General features: G+C 40.4%; 1 protein-coding gene across 21 annotated transcripts in view; it reads left to right on the top strand.

The window, feature by feature from the left end:
* Positions 1–18,407, top strand: part of ANLN (anillin, actin binding protein) — a 144,024-nt gene extending 125,617 nt beyond the window's left edge. For all 21 annotated transcript variants that reach the window (XM_087894051.1, XM_034411162.3, XM_087894045.1 and 18 more), the window contains 4 exons: positions 14,544–14,630; positions 16,259–16,366; positions 17,610–17,782; positions 18,039–18,407. In XM_087894051.1, the coding sequence (XP_087750177.1) occupies positions 14,544–14,630; positions 16,259–16,366; positions 17,610–17,782; positions 18,039–18,162 (492 nt within the window). In that variant the 3' untranslated portion in view covers positions 18,163–18,407. The remainder of the gene's footprint in view (positions 1–14,543; positions 14,631–16,258; positions 16,367–17,609; positions 17,783–18,038) is intronic.
* Positions 18,408–18,714: the final 307 nt, after the last annotated feature.

Below are 18,714 nucleotides of genomic sequence, written 5' to 3'. Positions count from 1 at the left end.
AATATTCTCCCCTCTACATCTGCAAAGATTTGTCTAGCCTTTATTGTTTCTTTAAAGTATAAAGCCACCCCTCTTTTCTTTTGCTGTGCTAATGAAAAATATAGTTTCCCAATTTTGGGGTACTCTGAAAGCTTGCTATCTTGTTTTTTAATGTGGACTTCTTGAAGTCAGATTAAATTTAATTTTAATTTTTCTAATTTATTGAAAATTCTTTTTCTTTTCATTGGTGAGTTTAGTCCATTTATATAAATTGATAGTAATTTTGTTTCTTCTTCCATTGTTTACTTAAAGATAGGTTTTGTTGTCCTAGTTGATCTTATTTCTTTCTGTTCTTTCTGTCTTCCTCCTTCTCTTTCCCTTCTCTCTTTTTCCTGTTTCAGTTTCTTCTTGTTGTATGTTTCCTTCTGCTGTCACTTCCAACATCTCTGCTTGCTCCCTTTTCTCTTCTACCTCATGTGCTGTGAAGTACTGATCATAGAATTGTTGTGCACTCTCCATCGTGTCGAGTGTATGTCTTATTTCCCTCCAAGTCACCAATATTCCTTCAGGTATTAGCTATCTAAAGTTTACTTCATATTTAATCAATTGTCTTGTCAGAAATTGGTACTGTTCTCTTGTGTCTCTTACTCTTCTGGGTGTCTCCTTCAAGACTACTATTTTTCTTCCTTTATATTTCAATGGTGCATCTCTTACTCTTTGGAGTATTTCCGCTCTTGTTGCCTTCTTTGAAAATCTCACATGTAACTCTCTGGGAAGCTTGTTTCTTCTCGCGTAGCTTGTATATACTCTAAATTCTTCTTCCATCCCATAGCGAGCTTCCTGTTCGTCTATTTCCATTGCCTCTTCCAGTAATTCTACCATTTTCTCCATAAGGTCTTCCCCCTTTTCCTCTTCAACATTCTGGAATCTTATGAAATATTCTGCCTTATCGATTTCCAACATACTTATGGATTGTTCAAGGTCATTATCTACCTTAGATAGTCTATTCTCCATCTCTTCTACTTTCTTATCTACTTTCTTATCTGTTTGCTCTGCCTTTTCTTCCACTTTATGGATCCATTGTTCATTTTTAGTAATTATTTGCTGGGTATTGTCTATTTTATCTTTCATTTTTTGTTCCATCTTTTGCATCCTATCTGCCATGTCCTCATGATTCTTAGCCATGACTCCTTGTAGTAATTCCTGTAATGATTGAATCATACTTTTCATCTCTGACTGAAAAGTGTTAAATTTTTCATTCTGCAACATGGTGTCTATAGAGCGCTGACTTGCCGGGCTCAGTGTTGCTGTTGATGGCGCAGATGATGGAGTTTTCCTCCGTGTTTTACTTGAATTTATATTACTTGTCATTTTGATAATATAAAATAGTCAAATATTTTAAATAATTATTATTTTACAGAGACAACCAATCAATAATCCAACAATCAATAATACTATAAATAAAACACAATTGTCACTATATTCAATTTATAATATATACCTGATATAGTCCAACAATTTCTTTTCTTATTCCCAGTTCTTATTTTTAAGTCTTAAGTCACTTCTTGCTTTTAGGTGCTATATTTCACAAGTCCGAAATATCCATAGTCCAAATTCTCTTCAACGAGGATTGTATTCTTTCTTCTTTCTTTCTTTTTAATCACTTATGTTATGTTATGTTATGTTATGTTATGTTATGTTATGTTATGTTATGTTATAATCCATAAAGTTATATTTTCCACAGTCATGATCATTTAACCAAACTTTTTAGAAAAACTTTCAACTAAGAATTGTATGTTACCAAAAGGTCCATTTGCAGATCTCAACCATACTTGCTTGTCTTTAATTTGATCCATTGTTACTCTGTGCTGCTTAGCCAGGAAACAAAAGAAAGCTGAAGCAAAGAGAAGAGAGAAAGTGTTTTCCAGATCTTTGATCCAAGATTAAAATAAAAATAAAAAAAGAGCTCCAAATATTTTGCAATTTAAAAAATGCAAAAACCCTGTGGTGAGAGTCCAGTATTAATGTAAAGCAAATAAAAACTTTTCCTTTGCAAAAATGCACTGTGTTTCCTTAAGGAAAGGAAAGTTATTTAAAACAACAACATAAATCAAAGAGAAAAAGAATAGCTAGAGTCCAGCAAAGATAAAATAAATCAACATTCAACTGACCAGTCAATTTTTGAAAATAAAAAGCAGAGTAAACTAGAAGATTTGAAAAGAAGTTAAAACCCAGGCTTGCTTAAGAAAATGAACTGATGAGAGGAAGATATATGCCCAGTGGCTTTCTGATCACTTCAACAGGGAAGTTGAAGCTTCAAGACACAGCACGGAAACGGCATTGGTCGCGTTGGTGGATGATCTCTGGAGGGCTCGGGATAGGGGTTGTTCCTCTGTCCTGGTCCTGTTAGATCTCTCAGCGGCTTTTGATACCATCGACCATGGTATCATATTGCGCCGGTTGAAGGGGCTGGGGGTGGGGGGCACCGTTCTGCGGTGGTTTTCCTCCTACCTCTCAGACCGGTCGCAATCTGTGTTGACAGGGGGGCAGCGGTTGACCCCGAGGCGCCTTGCGTGTGGGGTGCCACAAGGGTCGGTCCTCTCGCCCCTTCTGTTCAACATTTATATAAAGCCGCTGGGTGAGATCATCCGTGGCTTTGGGGTGGAGTTCCATCAGTACGCTGACGATACTCAGCTGTACATCTCCACCCCAGGCCACCCCAACGATGCCCTTGAAGTGATGTCCCAGTGCCTGGAGGCCGTGCGGGCCTGGATGGGGAGAAACAGGCTCCGACTCAACCCTTCCAAGACCGAGTGGCTGTGGCTTCCGGCGTCCCGATATAGCCAGCTGGTGCCATCGCTGGCTATTGGGGGTGAATCACTGGCCCCCACGGAGAGGGCTCGCAACTCAGGCGTCCTCCTGGATGCACAGCTGTCTTTAGAAGAGCACATGACGGCTGTGGCCAGGGGGGCTTTTTATCAGGTTCGCCTGATACGCCAGTTGCGCCCCTTTCTGGATTGGGACTCCCTACGCACGGTCACTCAAGCACTCGTCACTTCCCGCCTGGACTACTGCAATGCTCTCTACATGGGGCTCCCCTTGGGGTGCACCCGGAGGCTACAGTTAGTCCAGAATGCGGCCGCGCGGGGGATTATGGGAGCGACGGGGCGCTCACATATGACACCTCTCCTGCGCGAGCTGCACTGGCTTCCTGTGGTCTTCCGGGTGCGCTTCAAGGTGTTGGTGACCACCTTTAAAGCGCTCCATGGCTTAGGGCCGGGGTATCTGCGAGACCGCCTTCTGCCACCAATAGCCTCCCACCGACCGGTTTGCTCACACAGAGAGGGCCTCCTCAGGGTGCTGTTGGCCAGACAGTGCCAGCTGGCAACCCCCAGGGGGAGAGCCTTCTCTGTGGCAGGACCTGCCCTCTGGAATGACCTATCCCCTGAGATACGCACGATATCAGACCTCCGGACTTTTCGTCGGGCCCTGAAAACACACCTATTCCATCTAGCCAGGCTGGCTTGATCCCATCCTCTCAGTTTTAATTGAATTTGGTTTTAATTGGATTGTTTTTAAATCTTGGGCTGAAATTATTTAATTGTTTTTTAAATTGTTTTTAAATTTTATATGCAATGTTTTATCTTGGCTGTACACCGCCCTGAGTCCTGCAGGAGAAGGGCGGTATAGAAATAAAATAAATAAATAAATAAAATAAGACTCCTCTTTCAGATGGGCCCACAGCTGTCCAAAAGCTGTCTTGGGTCATTCCTGAATGCTCTCATTCAAATCCAAGGAGCAACATTGCCAGAGAGCCAGCTTTGGCAGTAAAATTGGCAGATCATTGACAAGAGAGAGAAAGCCTTTTACCATTCAGCAGCCATCTTCAGGAAGAGTCCGCTCTTGAATCTACTGTTTGACAACAAGAGAGTTGTTTTCTTTCCATCTACATAGAAAAAATTTCTTACTTGAACCCCAACCTCTCTATTGCCAGAGTTATTCATTAAGAGATAATTACCATATTTTTGGAGTATAATTCAGCATCACATTTCATCTTTATTATATTTTTTGTCCACGATTGCATTAACATGAGAAGAAAAAAAATTCCCAAAACCAATTTACAAGAACACATTATTTGCTCCAGCCAAGTTTATTTGAATAGCACTGGGAAAAACTACAAGGTTTCTGCCCAGTGATGGAGTTACAGACAACCTTTTTATAGTTGGATAATTAATGTTAACCAGTAACGTCAAATGCCAATGATTTTATTTTTGATAACATAGGTTAGATTTTCTGCTGTTAAATGCAGAAATCAGCATTACCATATAATAAGTGAAACAGAGAGCATGAACAAGAAAAAAACAGGAGATTTATTATATATATATATATATATATATATATATATATATATATATATATATATATATAAATAAATAAAGCTTTTGCAAAAGGGTTCTCCCATGAAAGAGAGAACCCTGACCACTTTGATTACACGGTTTAAATACAGTTTTCAGGATACAGAAGCCCGATACAAACGGATACAAATGGTCCACCAGGGAATTGGTTTCAGGTCTTATATAACATCCTCTTCTCATGTTCCACCCTGGAAATTCCCCTCCAACAATACCCTTCGAAAATACCCTACACAGACGTTTCCATGCTAAATGGTATTGTTACTTGTAGGCTTTTCCTCTTCTGAAGCAGGCAGGCCCATTTCAGAACGTACCAAAACATTTATTTCCTTAAAAATATGCATAATATGTCCTGTATGCATCCTATATCCTGCAAAACAAGCATCACTGGAACAACACAGTTTCCTTTCTCATGTCCTCACTACCAAGTTTTATAATCAGGTTATATCAGGTAAAACATGGTGTTTAAAATGGTGTTACTCAGGTTATGCTTTTTACAGGAATAATTCATTTTTCTCTCAATCCCCCCTTTTCCTGTTTTATCAGTTTTATTACTCCTGTAAATTGCGGATGTCTTGCAACATTGTAGAAACTTCCTGTTAGCAAATCCCAAATTCCTTTAAAAGCAGTGTGTTCAGTTATATGTGTTACATATGTAGTATGTAGTGATATTATGCACTTTTTGCAGTTTAGACTTGAGAAATTGTAATTTATCGGATATATCAACACATAGTTGGAATTCATCATATCCATGTCTCATTCTTAATAATATAGCCATCTGATTTTGTAATAGAGCTTTTCTTATTTCACCCATTTCATCAGCCAGTGCAGCAATATCAAATAATGTTTCATTTATACTCTGCTAAAGCACAGGCTAGATGTCCAAGTTGCAACTGGTTATATTCCCAAAAGCCCTGCTTATACTTTCTTTAATATCACTACCGCATCATTACATCCAGCATCAAATGCTCCATGTAATGTAGCTTTCTTACCCCTATAGACTCCTCTATATGCTCCAGTCCCCATATGGTCATATGATACTATAGGTGTTATATGTCATTTAATAGGTTCTTACAGGGGCATAAATAATTAGATATAGTTCCTTCTCAGGACTAGGTGCTTCCACATGTTCATGTCCATGCACATGTGACTCATCAATTGTTTCCAACGTACCATCATGTGTAGCCACTTTTGTAGCAACCTTATTAGGAACACAGTTACTATGATAACAATTCCCCAGGAACGGGCATTCCCACAAAACATGTTTTCAATATATCAGAGACAGTAGTCTCTTCTCTTATACAAAAGGATGAACTGTTTAGGGCTATCTTCATTAAATCCAGAAATAAATTGCCATCCTTCTTTGACTCTCCAATACTTCTAGTATATCTTATTGGTGCCTTAAGATAGCCAACAGTGCATCACCCCATATAAAAGGTAATTTAATCAATGCAATATTACCACATAAAAACATCAGTTTGGAGGGAGCTTCAATTCCAGATATGGGAAATGTAACCCCTCTTTCGTAATCCTAAACTTCTATAAGAAGGGGTATAATTACTATATTGCTCTGTGCATTGATTGTATAAGAACCCCATTTTGTTTGAGAGATCTTTGTACTGGGAAACTATTTCATATATATGGTTGCACCTGGGGTATTTCCCCAATGGTACACCATCATCAAGAGATGATCTAATACAAATCCCAGCTTCATCTGTAGTGTCTATCAGGGTTAGTGGTGTCTGTATCAGGAAATATTGGTGCTCAGGTTCGGTATGGAAACATAGCTGCTGCCATGTTATGGGATAACTAGGCAACACAGCCAAAGTCCCCATTCCTATCTGCACCTGTAGTATAAGATCCCACAAAGTAATTACTATCACCACCACAAACCCCATCTTCCTAGTGGACTAGATCCCCTGCTCAGAGTATGTTTTAGATGTGTAAAAGCATAAACGCTTACCATTAGACTTCAAGTCTTCCAGCCGATCATAGAGAACTTACATCCACCGGATATCACAGCATTAATTTACACTATTCAATTGTCTTCTTCCTTAATAAAATCAATAACACAATAAAAATGCTTATTACTCCCAACCAAATGTTCAGTTCAGTTCAGTTCAACTGTCCAAAGTTCCATTTGTCAGTAAAATAATCCATCAATCATTGGAAAGTTCCATCAATTGTCGGATATCTATCTTCTGAAGGTTAATATAAGTAGGTTTGTTGCATCTATTCATACAATTCATCCATAAGGCAAATCCACTGGTCCTTTCACTCTGGAGTAATGTATCCAGCCCTGTTCCATAGTTCTCACCGCCAATTCAGTGGTTAACATCACTTGGAACGGCCCTTCCCACACTGGCTGTAATTTCTTTTCCTTTATAGACTTTATCAGGACTCAGTCACCACTTTTGTAATCATGCACTTGGAAATCAAGAGGTGGAGTTTGTGTCCATAGTCCTTTAGACTTTAAACGAGAAAAACACTGGGGCGGTCCCTATATATTTTCTAAGTAAGACATCTTTAAGCTTTATTTTTGGCAGTCCTATACTCTCAGTATAGGATAAACCAAATATCATATCATATACTGAAACATCTTTTCTTTAGAGGGAAAAGAGATAAAGGCAAACATTTCGTCCAAAGAACCTGGAGCTCCAACATTAATCTTGTCACTGAATATTTCTATTGCCAATATGTTTATTGCCAATCAATCCCCAATTGCTCCATTACCCTTATCATTTGGACAGTGAAATGTGTACCCCATCACTATCAATAATATCAACCAATCCATATTTGGGTATTATTTGCTCCAATATGATTTTAACAGTCATCTGAGCATTTGCCTTCGCACAAGGAAAGGCTTCAAGCCATACAGTAAGATAATCCACTATTACTAGCACATATTTCAATGTTCACACTGCTGGCATTTCAATGTAATCTACTTGGATTCATTGAAAAGGCCAAATGGTCAAATCTCTACATGTTTGCACATGCACAATGTATTTATGCATTCGTACACAATGTAAATAGCATCTCCACTTGTATGGCTATTGTTTACATGCCTCTACAAATATATTTTCGTTTAACAAACTCAATAAGAACTTGGGTTCCCCAATAAGTTCCCTCATGCACACTCTCAATCATGTTCAGCATAACTGCTTTATTAAGCACTTGCACCCCCTCCTTAATCATCCATTTTATGCACCCCATCATCCATCATTTGTTTGTCTTCATCATCCATAAATATAGGCTTCACATCAAAATCCAATGCAGGGATCAAATCATTAATTCCCCTCCTACTAATGTTGCTTCATGTACTTCTATGTCCACCATCCTGTTTCCCACAACTAACTACAAAGTCCCTTTTTATGTGCTCCTATATGTATTATAATCTTTCCAACCATCTTTTTACCAAAGATCATTAAAAGCCCAAAAGCAAATAAAGCAAAGACTTCACATCCTCGTTCCATTCTCCACCCGGGAAGACCCATCAATACATAACCACACAATTATGTTCCACATCATCCCATTCCTTTCTCTCTCTCCCCTGACAGGAATTCAACTAAATTTAAATTCCTATTGGTCAAGAGAACCAAATTCTCTTGAGACAATAAAATAATCCCATATTTCAAAAACCTAGCATTGGTGCACCACCTTTGGGCTTTCTGCATCAGGTTTGTATGTTCCTGATGTGAACTACTCACCACCAATGCCCCACCAAAGGTTAATTTTCTACTCTCCTCCACCGACAATGCAATTGCAGCTTCAGCTTGTATGCACAAAGGCCAACCTTGTACCACAAGATCCATCAATTTTGACAAAAATATTACAGGTCTCTTCTTCCCAGCCCACATGTGAACCAACACTCCTTTGGCTATGCCATCTTCCATTGCTACAGACAAGTGGAAGATTTTCCTTAAATCAGGCAAGTTCAACACTGGAGCCTGTATCATTACTTTCTTCAACTCTTCAAACCTATCTTCATCACCTTCCTTCCAAAGAACTTCCTATGCTTTTCATCAATAAATATTTAACTCTCCCTCCTTGAGGGGAATCACACCTTTAACACAAGTCATCTTAACTATTTCCACAAGCTTCAGAGAAATGCAAAGCTTGATCTAATTCACAAGTCTACATCACAAGTCTGTACAGACTAATTTACAGGTAACTTGCTAGCCAGACTAAAAACTCAATCTTTACCTTCTACCAGTAAGTAATTCTTCCCTCAAGGGAATATCCCTTAGGGTAAGATCTAGCATTTTAGATAAATATACCCACTAGTCTTTCCTTCCCACCTCTGGGTTAAAATCCTCAAAATCCATTCCCTTATCTAGGCAACACTAAGCTAAAATAACATAGTCAACTATTCACCAGGCTATTCAATATCCAGGCTATCCCAGAAATCTCCTTAACTTCTCAGCATTCAAAATCATTCAAAATGCACAGACATAAAGACATAAAAAAGGGTGATAAAAAGAACACCTTCAAAAAAAAAAATCACCTAATAGTTTTAGTTTAGTTTAGTTTATTTGATTTGTATACCGCCCTACTCCCGAAGGACTCAGGGCAGTGAACAGCCAAACAATAAAATACATAGATACAGAAAATTTAAAAACCAGATAAAATCAAATTAAATCATTTTGGCCCAGACAGATTAAAACACCCCAATAATTTAAAAACAGATTAAAATTTACATATTTAAAAAAGGGAAGAGATTAGGCCAAGCCCGCCTGATGGAATAAAAAGGTCTTCACAGCGCGGCGGAAGGTGCGCAGATCCGGGATCCTCCGTATCTCTGGGGGGAGCTCATTCCAGACGGTAGGTGCCCCCACAGAGAAGGCTCTCCCCTAGGGGTCGCCAGCCGACACTGTTTGGCTGATGGCACCCGGAGGAGTCCCTCTCTATGAGAGCGTACTGGCCGGTGGGAGGCTATTGGTGGTAGTAGGCGGTCTCGTAGATAACCAGGTCCTAAGCCATGGAGCGCTTTAAAGGTAACCAAAACCTTGAAGCGTACCCGGAAGACCACCGGGAGCCAGTGCAGCTCGCACAGGAGAGGTGTTACATGGGAGCGCCATGTCGCTCCCATTACCACCCGCGTGGCCGCACTCTGCGCCAGTTGGAGCCTCCGGGTGCTCCTCAAGGGGAGCCCCATGTAGAGAGCATTGCAATAGTCCAGGCGGGAGGTGACGAGGGCATGAGTGACCGTGCGTAACGAGTCCCGATCCAGAAAGGGACGCAACTGGCGAATCAGGCGAACCTGATGAAAAATCCTCCCGGTCACGGCCGTCAGGTGCTCTTCTAAAGACAGCCGTGAATCCAGGAGGACGCCCAAGTTGCGAGCCCTCTCCGTGGGGGCCAATGATTCGCCCCCAATAGTCAGTGATGGCGTCAACTGACTATATCGGGACATCGGAAACCACAGCCACTTGGTCTTGGATGGATTGAGCCTGAGCCTGTTCCTCCCCATCCAGATCCGTACGGCCTCCAGGCACCGGGACATCACTTCAAGGGCATCGTTGGGGTGATCCGGGGTGGAGATGTACAGCTGGGTGTCGTCAGCGTACTGATGGTACTCCACCCCGAAACCACGGATGATCTCGCCCAGCGGCTTCACATAAATGTTGAACAGGAGAGGCGAGAGGACCGACCCTTGCGGCACCCCACATATGAGGGGCCTCGGGGTCGACCTCTGTCCCCCTGCCAACACAGACTGCGACCGGTCAGAGAGAAAGGAGGAGAACCACGGCAACACAGTGCCTCCCACCCCTAACTCTTCCAACCGGTGCAGCATGATACCATGGTCGATGGTATCAAAAGCCGCTGAGAGATCTAACAGGACCAGGACAGAGGAGCACCCCCTGTCCTGAGCCCTCCAGAGATCATCAACCAACGCGACCAATGCCGTTTCCGTGCTGTACCCGGGCCTGAAGCCCGACTGGAACGGATCCAGTTACGTCGTTTCATCCAGGTGCTGGGGGAGCTGTTGCGCAACCACACTCTCAACAACCTTCGCCACAAAACGAAGGTGGGAGACCGGACAATAATTTACCAACATTGCCGGGTCCAGGGAAGGCTTCTTGAGGAGAGGCCTCACCACCGCCTCTTTCAAGGCGGCAGGAAAGACACCCTCACCCAACGAAGCATTTATAATCCCCTGGAACCAGCCTCGTGTCACCTCCCGAGAAGCCAGCACTAACCAGGAGGGACACGGGTCCAATAAACAAGTGGTCGTGTTCAGTCTACCCAGAATCCTGTCCACGTCCTCAGGGGTCACAGGATCAAACTCATCCGAGATAACATTCTCAAGACCTGCCCCAGTCCCACCCCCTGAGACTACCCAGTCGGAGTCCAGATCTTCCCGAATCTGAGTGATTTTGTCATACAGATACTGAACAAAATCCTCGGCTCTACCCTCCAAGGGGTCCTCCCGCGCTTCCTGGTGGAGCAGGGAGCAGGTCACCCTAAACAGGCGGCCGGGCGATTATCTGATGACGCAATAAGAGCAGCAAAATAGCTACATTTCGCTGCTTTTATCGCCACTAGGTAATTCCTGATATGAGATCTTACCAGTGTCCGGTCAGATTCAGAAAGACTGGCCCTCCAATTGCTCTCTAGGCGTCTTTTCCGGCGCTTCAACTCCCTCAGCTCCTCAGTGAACCAAGGAGCTAAATGAGATCGGCGCCGGGTCAGAGGCCGCAAAGGCACGACCTGATCCAGAGCTCCAGCGGCCGCCCTATCCCAGGCGGCCACTAGGTCTCCAGTCGAGGCGTGTGCCAGAGCCTCAGGGAATGGCCCAAGCTCCATCTGGAACCTGTCAGGTTCCATCAGGCGCCTGGGGCGGAACCATCTTACCGGCTCCGCCTCCCTGCGGCGGGGTGTAGCGGTTCGAAGGTCGAGACAAAGGAGAGAGTGATCAGACCATGACAAGGGCTCGGTGACTATATCCCCTATCTCGAGATCACTCAACCACTGTCCAGAGACAAAAACCAGATCCAGCGTGTTTCCCCCCGTGTGGGTAGGGCCATGAATTAACTGGGTCAGGTCCATGGCTGTCATGGAAGCCATGAACTCCTGAGCCACCTCTGACGCCTCACCCACGGACGGCATAGAGGGTCTCTACTCCAAATAATAGAGGGTAATAATAGAGGGTCTCTACTCCAAAAATATTTGTTTCAAACTTTTAATGTCACTTCTCTATTATATAGATTTATTTAAACACCTCAAACAATAAACACCTCAAACAATAAAATCATAATCACAACTCAGAGCACGACAGGAAATATATCTGCGTAGCTTCCATATGCAATCAAAAACTATGCTGCAGGATCAAGTCACCCATTCGCCCCCCCCCCTTTCTCTCAGACAAACTCAGCAAAGGAAAAAAAATGTGTAAAAGGGAAAACAAACTGCACCCCACACCCCTTTCCTACTTCTCTTGTTCAAAACAAAAAGGGGAAATATAGGGAGGAAAAATACTACTGTCTCCATTTAACATTGTAAAACCCACTTCTCCATAGGATCTCTTTCATCTCTCTCTCTCTTTCTCATTCAAACACTTGCTATTACCTTCATAACCACAACAACAACAAACCCTTGCCACTTACTATTTCATTATACAAAAGGAGATCTCTGGGGGGTTCAGCGCACAGGCATTCACAAGTGTCAGGATCACCTTACCACTCGCTGTGTGAGGGCTTTCCACACATACTCATATTTATATTACAATCAGACCCTTTAGTGTACACTAACATACACACATGCTTTCTCCCTGCCATCTAGTCAGCATAATTATTCCAGGGAGTATTATTATTATTATTATTATTATTATTATTATTATTATTATTATTATTATTATTAGCCAATGAGCTCTATTGCCTAAACAACTCTCATTACACACAGACGCCTTCACACATACATACCACTTAACAACATTTGCAAACCTGGAATAAAACCTGGAGAGGTTTTATCCCTGCAGATTCCCATTTTGTTTCCATCCTTGACATCTTGTAGCTTATTCCTTAAGCAGTGGAAAACTTTAGGATGTGGTTTCTAATCAAAAACATGATTTCGGGCCCTAACCACCACCTGTTTTCCACAGCTCCAGGCTCAAGCCAAGAATTTCCAGCACATACATATCACTATCACAACAGAAATCACATCACATTAATCAAAGATAAATTATTCGTATTTAACCTCAGGTAGGAAGAACAATAAACCTTTCCTTCTTTACCTTCATTCTTTCAGAGTTTACTGCCTCTTTCAAGAATGAGAAAGATCTGTATACCACTACAGTATTACTACTTCTTCCACCCATAACAGGCTAATTGTTTTAGTGACTTCTCACTCCTGTTGTCCCCATAAGCTCCGGACTACCTGTTTCTGCCTTGGGGATGTTCTTATCTCTTAATAAAAGAGATAGGGGGGACATAGAAGGAGTTTCCTTATGTTTCCCTCCGTAAATTCCTCAGGATCCTTAACAAATATTCTATGTCGGGGCCCCATAGTTACTTATCTATTTATAGCTAAAGCCGATACTTCTCTCCTTGAACTCCTTTTCCCTTAAAAAATCCACTCAACACGCTTAGCCTCTGGCCACTCTAGTCGCCCAGAAAATGGAACCGTAGAGGAAAGCTCAGGTTAGCATGTTCAACGTGAGTACTAATCATGTCTAATGCATCTCAACATCCACCCAGCACCAGACATTCAAGGAGTCAGACCACCCCAGTGAGACACCCCATAAGTACCCCGTACTTATACTCACTCTGGGTCAGTGCACTGTATTCCTGGTCCCGCATGGCTCAGACTTCTCTGCTCAGTTGTTCAGGTCCCTGTCACATCAGGTTAAAGAAGAGCAAATCCCTCTGGAAAAGGGATCTGGAAAAGAACTATCCGGTATGGTCTGCTAAAATCAGCGTGGGTACCCACTGGCCCTTAGGTAAAAATTCCACTCCAGAAGGACCTCATCAAGTCCTTGTTCGGGCGCCAATTGTTAAATGCAGAAATCAGCATTACCATATAATAAGTGAAACAGAGATTAGGTTGGTGATCTTATTTCTTTGGAATCCTTTGGATGTTAGTACGTTAGTGAGAGTGTGTAGTTCGGTTTTTAGGTGTTGTTCGTCAGCTATGCATCCTATATCCTGCAAAACAAGCATCACTGGAACAACACAGTTTCTTTTCTCATGTCCTCACTACCAAGTTTTATAATCAGGTTATATCAGGTAAAACATGGTGTTTAAAATGACGTTACTCAGGTTATGCTTTTTCCAGGAATAATTCATTTTTCTCTCATCTGCCTATAATGAGAATATACAATTAATAAAATAGAGGTTGGCAGGAGGCAGCTTTTATGGTTAATTACTTCCTAGTCCCTGTTTAAAAATACTAGTACTGATTTCAGACAACTTGTGAACCAGCATGTACAAATGCCTGCACAAATTATTAAGGAGTTATGAGATTTTGGCTCAGGTATTTGTTTTACTCTTTCTCTTGTGGTGACTTCGAAACAAAAGAAAACTGTAATAGGGACAACCAGATCATAGGAATTAGAAGGACCTTAGGTTTTTTATAGCACCAATGCAAAAACCTGACTATTCTTTTGAAAACATTTTTAGGAAGCCCAATAAACATTGAACAATATTTTCTGTTGAATTATTTATCCCTAGATCATTAACGTATCTTAACACTTGAACCTCATTGATTTTTTAAGAATGGATATTCTGAGACACCTGTTTGGCAAAATAGTAAATGATACAATAGTAAGGGGCAGTGGTACAGTTCAGCTGAATGTGTTCAGTGTCATCAATTCTGAAGCTCCAAAGACTATACATGAAATGTGTCTTAGAGAGCTGAGTCAGAGGACAGACAAACAACCCCATTGCAGGAAGCTACCGCTGAATACTTTGGTTCTGCTTCAATCTTCTTTGTTTTTTGAAATTGGTTATTGCCTAATTATGCCTCTGTTTCAGTGGCATAATTGGTCAGTTCTTAGAAATTTTACATGGTTGATTTGGCTCTCTGGATTATTATCAGGTTTCTCTTAACAAAGATTAGAAAGCAGGAGCATCAAATGCCTCAAAAGATGCAAATCTCCAAAAGTAGGCTAATTGGAAAAGAAACTGATATTAAATAACCACTGTGTATTTTTAGGTTCCTTTCTTATCTCCTCTGGAAGGGCATATACATCTAAAGGTTAAATGTCAAATTGATTCTGGTGTGGAAGAGAGAGGGTTTTTGGTAAGTTATAACACCTATTTTAATGTAGTGAGATCTTGATTTTACTTTATTCTAATTTTAAGGATTCTAAAACTGTCTTCTTTGTGACTATGATAAATATTCTAACAATATTATGTGGCTTTCTAAATTCTGGTTTAAAAAGCATGTACCAACAACTGTTAGATTGCAAATAATTGTCGTTGACCAAATATTGTTGACTTCACTAGATGGCAAAATGTGCTATAAAAATGCTACAGTTCCAACATTAAAATAGTTATTTAAATAATATATAGTATAAAGAATTCAAGAATGATCAAATCTAATGAAGCTAAATTAGGTCCAAAGAAGAGATTTGCTAAAGCCTAGAATAAAGATAATCTCTGGTTTATGACTGTAATTGAGCCTGGCAATGATGATCATAAGTCATGACAGTCATAAAGTGGGTCATTAGGTGGCCAGATCCAATGTTATAACTTTTTTGCAGTGGTTGTTAAACGAAAGCCACAGTTAAGCAAATCCATTATTAGATATAAGGTGGTTAAATCAGAAATAAATGCCAGTTTCTAGAAAAAAAATATAAATTGCAGTCAGATCATAAGGTGTTGCAAATGACTGTACTGTGTTTTTTTGAAAATAAGCCTTGCCCCCAAAATAAGTCATAGCCTAATTTTTAAGCGTGCGCCTAATATAAACCCTGCCCCAAAAATAAGCCCTAATGAAGGAGGGTTAGCCGTGGCCAGCACAGGAGGCAGCGAGCACACTCAGACCAACGGTGTCTGTCCGCAGCCTGTGCAGCACAGGGGAGTTGATTACCTGTTCCCTGTCCAAGCAGGAGGCAGAGGTGGGGGGAGGCACGTGATCTGGACGCACTGCATGGGCCATGGGAAAGCCGAGGGTTGATGGACAGGAGCGGCGGGCAGTTGTGGGAGGCTCGTCTTGGCGCAGCAGTGCCAGGAGGAAGGGAGGCAATCTCAAGGAACTGCACGGACTGCAGGCAAGCCAAGAGACATGAAGACAAGTCTCCTGCAGCTGCTTGCCTGCCAGCTCCAGCCCACCGACTCTTGGTTTTCCTGCAGTGCAGCCGGATCACCTGCATCTCCCCCGTGCCTCTGCCTCTGTCTGCTGCTTGGACAGGGAATCAATTCACCTGCGCTGCACAAGCTGCACAACCCCAGAGTACGCTAACTAAGGGATCAGTGGGCTGCAGCTGCTGCCGGATACCGTCAATCCTCATGTACTTGCCACCTCTTGTGCATGTGTCAGGGGGTGGAGAACCCAGCCAGGCTGATTGCCCTGAAATCGTGTTTCCCCAAAAATAAGCCCTAGTGCTTATTTTGGAGCCCCAAAAAATAAAAGACTGAGTCTTATTTTGGGGGAAACGTGGTAAATATGGATCCATTGCTGAGCACCCAAAATGTGAATATGTGCCTGTGCAGGAAGGAGATGAACTTTGAATCCAGATCAAAAGTAATTTTTGGGAGAGTCCACTGTAACTTTGAGTGGTCAATAAGTAACTGATTGTAAGTTGAAATGTATGGCAATTGAACAAAGCCATAATAGGAACTATAACAGGCTGAGCTGTATGTCATTTGTTTACAAACAAATGAGGGAAAATGTCTGCTCAAAAATATTTTTCCCCATTTCTCTAGACTATGTTTGAAGATGTTAGTGGGTTTGGAGCTTGGCATCGACGCTGGTGTGCTCTTTCAGGAAATTGTATTTCTTATTGGACCTATCCAGATGATGAAAAGAGAAAGGTAATTGCAGGCTAAAATTCAAATAAAAATAATGTAGAGAGTTTTTTAAATTAAATTATTTGATTTTGAAATTGTATGTTTCATCAGAGTCTTGTATAGCTACATTAATTTTAGGTAAATTTATACATTACATAGCCAAATCCTGCACTATTTTGTAATATTTATTAGGATTACTCGTTTAGGTACGAAGAATAATATAACTTCTGTGTATTTTGGACTGTTTGTCATGAATGAAATCTTCAGTTTGAAAAGAAGCCTGCAATTAATTATAAAGTTCATTTCTTTACTCCTCTTCTGTGTATAATTTTCTCAGAAAGAACATGTATGTAGTTTGAAGGTGCTCCTGAACTTACTATGTTTGAAGGTACAAATTACCTCTGTGTCTAGGAATATTTATTGTCAGCATGAGTTGATATATTAATTATGTCTTTTTCTGGACAAGGACTGTGGGTTCTTGTTCAATTACTGGTAAATTTTTGTTTAAAAGACAATACTATAATTCACTTTATGTTTGTTCTGGAAGCTGCAACTGGTACAGAACTCTGTGACCAGATTGTTGAGTGGGCACTGGTCCTGTATATGATATTCTTTTTTTGAACAACTACCAAAATAGGCTCAAGGTTTTGGTTATGATGTATAAAGCTCTAAACAACTTGAAGCCAGAATACTTGTCATGTCTCCAGAGAGATCATCAAGAGATGTTTTATACTAAAAATTGCTGAATGTCACTAGGCATTACATGGGCCTTATGTAAAAAAAATTGTCTGTGGAATAAAGAAGGCATCTATTTTAGCATAATAGTTTATGACATACCATCCTAGAAGAATTGTTGTTTAGAATGATTTATTTTCATATTTCATTTTTAAGACAGTTAAACCCTATTTGATCAGAGCCCAGTACAATGGACTCTACATGCACCATCACACATTTGCTGTGATTTATCTAATTTGTATAATGGCATAATGATGTAACTGTGCCTCTGCATAATGAGAATTATATCATTTGCAACTGTATTATAGTTAGCATATTAATGTAGTTGCATAAAAAACATAAATGCCAATAGTGTACTGTTCTCTACTTCCATGGAGTTTCCACAACTTCTTCCTCTGAATTAGTCTGATAATTTTGTTACTTTTATTGAATAGTTTTATTATATATTTTATTTGTTTTTCTGTAAGCCTCCTTGCTATGTTATAGTATTATAAGCAGAAAACAAATCTATAAATAATATTTTTAATTTCAGCATCCATTGGGTTCCATAAATTTGGCAAACTGCACTAATCGACAGATTGAACCAGCCAACAGAGAATTCTGTGCTCGTCCAAATACTTTTGAGCTAATTACTGTTCGTCCCCAGAGAGAAGATGATAAGGAAACATTAGTCAGCCAATGCAGAGACACACTCTGTGTTACCAAGTAAGCACTTGTCTAATCCATATTCTGTTCTTCAAAGAGTTGAGTATATATTTTCTCTATTACAGGTAGCTTTAAATTGAGTGTTTACATGGCCTGGCTATCAGCATTGTTGATTAAATTATGAGGATGATGTTGGAATTGTGATATCTTTTTTACAATTAATAAAATAATTTTGGATACTTCCTTTAGTTTTGACAATCCATTTTTCCTGTATAAGAGAATTTAAAAATTAATATCGAATCTCATTTTTTTAAAGGAACTGGTTATCAGCTGATACTAAAGATGAGCGTAATCTTTGGATGCAGAAGCTAAATCAAGTGCTTATTGACTTTCGCATGTGGCAACCTGATGCTTGCTATGTCCCTATTGGAAAACCTTGAGTTATGTTTTCTCCTTAAAGCTTGCTTTTTACAAATTGTTATTTTTAAATGAATGATATGTAAGCAAAATTAATATAACCTGAATGGTGCAATATTAAGGCTGCTAAGTAGCAGATACGCAGCTTCCACAAATATTTTCTACTGTTATCACAACGTGCTATGATGTAGCTACATTTGCTCTGAAAAATTAATAGACATGCACTTCCTTTACATGACGTGGCTTTAAATAAACACTAATAACGTTATACATTGTCCCTGTTCTTTTTTTTCTGTGAATTCTTAGTATTTTTTTTTTATTCTTAAACTATGAAGAAGATTTCAGCAAAAATAAAAATGCCTGTCGGAAGAATTGTCTTCTAGTTAATGTTTCCTTGACTTAGTGCAAAAGACTGGATCCAGACATACCTAAAATTAATAAGCAAATCCACAGTGTGAATATGAATATAAGAATATACACAATTTCTTGATCCAAAAACATGTTTTAAAGAACTCTAAAACATTATGTTTTCTCTCAAGACCCACCTTTTTTAACCACATTATTCTTTAGGGTTT

This window comes from Pantherophis guttatus, chromosome 4, assembly GCF_059756535.1.
Source record: "Pantherophis guttatus breed Tessera chromosome 4, ASM5975653v1, whole genome shotgun sequence".
In the NCBI taxonomy this organism is placed as follows: domain Eukaryota; kingdom Metazoa; phylum Chordata; class Lepidosauria; order Squamata; family Colubridae; genus Pantherophis; species Pantherophis guttatus.
The sequence above is the reverse complement of the archived record's forward strand: the minus strand, read 5'-3'. Positions and strand labels throughout refer to the sequence as shown.